The 4,669-nt window shown below is 42.7% G+C and overlaps 1 protein-coding gene across 1 annotated transcript; it reads left to right on the top strand.

Moving 5' to 3' along the window:
- The first annotated feature begins 2,714 nt into the window (after positions 1-2,714).
- Positions 2,715-3,131, top strand: LOC138881327 (uncharacterized). Its single transcript, XM_070161542.1, has 2 exons — positions 2,715-2,847; positions 2,947-3,131. Exons 1-2 carry the CDS (start codon positions 2,715-2,717, stop codon positions 3,129-3,131), a joined length of 318 nt encoding a protein of 105 aa, XP_070017643.1.
- The last annotated feature ends 1,538 nt before the right edge of the window (positions 3,132-4,669 follow it).

Below are 4,669 nucleotides of genomic sequence, written 5' to 3'. Positions count from 1 at the left end.
GTGAAGTTCGAGCACGAGGATCAAGAGATTGTGGTTCACAGGGAATATGAGCAATCAATTTATCGGGACCCATCAGTCCTGTGTCTTGAAGTAAGGGAAGGGAGTGAATACATAGTCTATCAGGCCTTTGAAATCGTGGTCACTGATCAGTGCAAAGAAGGAAAACCTTTCCCTCACCCCTTCTTTTCTAATGCATAAATCATGGTGGCCAAAGAAATGATCAGGCACGGCTACAAACCTGGGAAAGGGCTTGGGAAATCGTTGCAAGGAATAGTTGAACCTATCACCCTGACCGCCAGTGAAAAGTTCTTTGGGGTAGGCTTCCGGCCTACTCCAACTGATGTAAGATGGGCAGATAATAGAAAGAGTGATGGTTGGGTCTTGCCTCAGCCGGTGCCGCATCTGTACAGAACATTTGTCAAGCCAAAATACAATGAGAAAGAGAAAGATAAGGCCTTTACGGCTGAAGAAATCGAAGAAATCTGTGGGACCATGAGGAAGATACTGTATAAAGCCCACATGGTTCAACCAGGGGAAGGCTCAAGCACCATTGAGGTGTTGTATATGGGACCTAATGCCAAACTGCAGAATTGGAAGGCTACGCCATTCCTAATCAGGCGAGAGTCCCGGTAGACCTGTCCTGCCACTTTTTCTGCATTACGAGTTATTCTAGGATGTAACTCGGATGTTTTCTTTAGTTTCCTGTCTTTTAATTTCTAATGTAAACCCTGTTATCTTCAAATTCAACGAAATGAAATCAATATTTCATCATTCATCTTTCTTTATTCTTTTTGATTTGGTTATTTTTCTCTTTTATTTCTTCTTTCAATTCTAATAATGCGGCTTTAAATAACATGACATGCTTGCGAACTTCATGCCCAGATCCAAATATGCTGTCTAACTGTGAAATAATGAACCAAGAACCAGAATACGATGAAGAAGAGGCTTTTAGGGAAATCAATCGAGAATTAGAGCAGTTTGAGAATAAACCTAAGCCAAACTTAAATGATAGCGAACCGGTTAATTTGGGTAGTTCTAAAGAAATCAGGGAAACCAAGATAAGCATTCACACAGATGGAAAAACCCGAGATGCATTAATCCAACTCCTGTTTGAGTTCAAAGATGTGTTTGCTTGGTCATATGACGACATGCCAGGACTAAATGTTGATTTGGTGGTTCATAAGTTGCCGACTTACCCCGACTACCCCCCATCCAACAAAAGCAAAGAAAGTTTAAAACTGACATCAGTGACAAGATCAAAGAAGAAGTCACGAAACAGCTGAAAGCGGGGGTGATCTGAGTAGTTCAGTATACCACATGGCTAGATAATATAGTTCCAGTGCCAAAGAAAGACGGGAAGACTCGGGTGTGTGTGGATTACAGAGATTTAAACAAAGCAAGTCCCAAGGACAATTTCCCTTTGCCGAACATTCACATCCTTGTTGATAACTGCGCCAAACATGAGATACAGTCTTTTGTGGATTGTTACGCAGGATATCACCAGGTGTTGATGGATGAAGAAGATGCAGAAAAGACAACTTTCACCATACCCTGGGGCACATACTATTACAGGGTCATGTCGTTTGGTCTAAAGAATACCGGGGCAACCTACATGAGGGCCATGACTGCCATTTTTCATGATATGATGCACCAAGAGATAGAGGTGTATGTGGATGATGTGATCATCAAGTCCAAAACTCAGGATGACCATGTTCGGGACTTGAGAAAATTCTTTGAGCGGCTACGCAAATATGATTTGAAGCTAAACCCTGCCAAGTGTGCATTTGGAGTCCCATCTAGCAAACTCTTGGGTTTCGTAGTCAGCCGAAGGGGCATTGAGTTAGACCCAACAAAGATAAAGTCCATTCGAGATTTGCCTCCTCCAAAAACTAAGAAGGAAGTTATGAGTTTGTTGGGTAGATTGAACTACATCAGCCAGTTCATTGCCCAGTTGACCTCCACGTGTGAACCCATATTCAAGTTGTTAAAGAAAGATGCGGCGATCAAATGGACAAACAACTGCCAAGAAGCTTTCGATAAAATCAAGGAATATCTGTCGAATCTGCCAGTGTTGGTCCCACCTGAGACAGGGAGGCCTCTGTTCTTGTATTTGACAGTCTTGGAAAATTCTTTCGGTTGTGTCCTCGGGCAACATGATGTGACCGGAAAGAAAGAGCAGGCCATTTACTATCTGAGCAAGAAGTTTACCAGTTATGAAGTCAAGTACACTTTATTGGAAAGAACTTGTTGCGCTTTAACATGGGTCGCTTAGAAGCTGAGGCATTATTTGCAAGCTTAAGCCACTTACCTCATAACTAGGTTGGATCCTTTAAAATACATATTTCAGAAACCAATGGCCACTGGGAGATTAGCAAAGTGGCAGATCTTGCTCACGGAGTTTGACATAGTCTACGTCACTCGCACGGCAATGAAAGCCCAGGTGATAGCAGATCATTTGGCTGAGAACCCGGTTGATGATGGATACCAACCTTTGAGCACTTACTTCCCAGATGAAGAGGTAAATTCAGTTGAGGCAATATCTGAAGACACCCATGCTTTGAAAATGTTTTGATGGGGCGATAAACGTAAAAGGCATTGGAATTGGGGAAATCTTGATCTCTCCCACCGGCCAGTATTATCCAGCCACAACCCGGCTTCGGTTTTTTTGCACAAACAACACCACCGAGTATGAAGCCTGCATTATGGGTAAGAACATGGCAATCGACCAAGATGTCAAAGAATTGATAATCATGGGAGACTTAGATTTAATTATCCGACAAGCTCAAGGAGAATGGGAAACCCGAGATGTCAAGCTTATTCCTTATAGGAAACATGTGGAAGATCTTGGCAAGCGATTTAAGTTAATAGAGTTCAGGTAGATCCCTCGTTGTCACAATGAATTAGCTGATGCACTTGCTACTTTGGCCTCGATGCTGCCATACACAGGCAATGCCTACATTGATCCTTTGGAAATCCAAATCCGGGAAAAGCATGGTTACTGCAATACGGTTGAGGCAGAACCAAATATCCAGCCATGGTATCATGACATTAAGAGATTTCTGAAAATTAAAGAATACCCTGAGCAAGCCAACAGAGAACCATTAGACGACAAGCAAGTGGTTTTTTCTTGAGCAGTGATGTTTTGTACAAAAGGACTCCAAATCTCAATTTGTTGAGATGTGTTGACACTGAAGAGGCCGGAAGAATCATGTATGAAGTATACGCAGGAGTGTGCGGACCCCACATAAACGGGTATGTTTTGGCAAAGAAAATCCTCCGAGCGGGCTATTATTGGATGACCATGGAAAAAGGCTATTTTAGCTTTGTTTGGAAGTGTCATTAGTGTCAGGTGCACGGGGATCTAATTCATGCACCGCCCACAAAACTGCATCCCATTTCAGTGCCTTGGCCATTCGTTGCCTGGGGCATGGACGTCATTGGGCCAATCGAGCCAAAAGCCTCAAATGGGCATAGATTCATATTGGTCGCCATCGACTATTTCACGAAGTGGGTTGAAGCAATTACTCTCAAATCTGTCACCAAAAAAGTTGTGGTAGACTTCGTGCACTCTAACCTCATCTGCCGTTTTGGTATTCATGCAACTATCATTACGGATAATGCTGCAAATTTGAATAGTCATTTGATGAGGGAGGTATGTGAACAGTTCAAGATAACACATCGGAACTCTACCCCTTATCGTTCCAAAGCCAACAGTGCCGTTGAAGCAGCAAATAAGAACATCAAAAAGATTTTGAGAAAGATGATCCAAAGTTCCAGGCAGTGGCATGAAAAGTTTCCGTTTGCATTATTAGGGTATCGCACTACTGTGCGCACATCGGTCGGAGAAACCCCGTACCTTTTGGTTTATGGCACTGAAGTCGTAATACCCACAGAAGTTGAAATCCCTTATCTCCGGATCATTGTTGAAGCTGAAATTGAAGACGGTAAGTGGGTCAAAGCCCGTATGGAACAATTAACCTTGATTGATGAAAAGCGAATGGTCGTAGTCTGCCGAGGACAGTTGTACCAACAAAGAATAGCCTGTGCCTACAACAAGAAAGTACGGCCCAGAAATTTTGAAGTGGGACAACTTGTTTTAAGGCGTATTCTTCCTCATTATTAGGAAGCAAAGGGCAAATTTGCTCCTAACTAGAAAGGCCCATACATTATCCGAAAGATATTACCAAGAGGAGCATTATATCTGGGAGATATCGAAGGAAACGACCCCGAGGCAGCTGTGAACGCAGACGCGGTCAAAAGGTACTATGTCTAGTCCTTCTACAACAATAGCACTATCCGATTGGGATGACGAAGACTTTCATTCTCGCTACCCCAAACACTCCAATCCTTTTGCTAACCCTTTGAGCCGGTTACTTTTCTTTCATTACCCTCTTTGGAACTCGAAAAAAAAAAAGAAAAAAAAACAACAACAACAAAAACAAAATGTTTCCCTGAACTACGTTCGACTTGATTCTGAAAGGATACGTAGGCAGCCTCTCTCTGGGGTTCAGTCACACCAAAACAAAAATACAATTTTCCCCAAAAAGTTAAACAGGGCAGATGATATAATGGTTTGACGATGATCCTGCCCGAACGGTTCCAAAGTTGTAATGCGATCCAATTCTCTTTTACCCGAACCTTGTCCAAATCCTTCTAACTAATCGGCAAA

Source organism: Nicotiana sylvestris, chromosome 11 (assembly GCF_000393655.2).
Source record: "Nicotiana sylvestris chromosome 11, ASM39365v2, whole genome shotgun sequence".
NCBI lineage: Eukaryota > Viridiplantae > Streptophyta > Magnoliopsida > Solanales > Solanaceae > Nicotiana > Nicotiana sylvestris.
This window is presented reverse-complemented; position numbering and strand designations above follow the sequence as displayed.

Coding starts and splice junctions, on each gene's coding strand:
- LOC138881327 (XM_070161542.1), top strand. CDS start 2,715: ATGGCAATCGACCAAGATGTCAAAGAATTGATAATCATGGGAGACTTA. Junction 2,848..2,946: donor GAAACATGTGGAAGATCTTG/GCAAGCGATTTA, acceptor TGCCATACACAG/GCAATGCCTACATTGATCCT.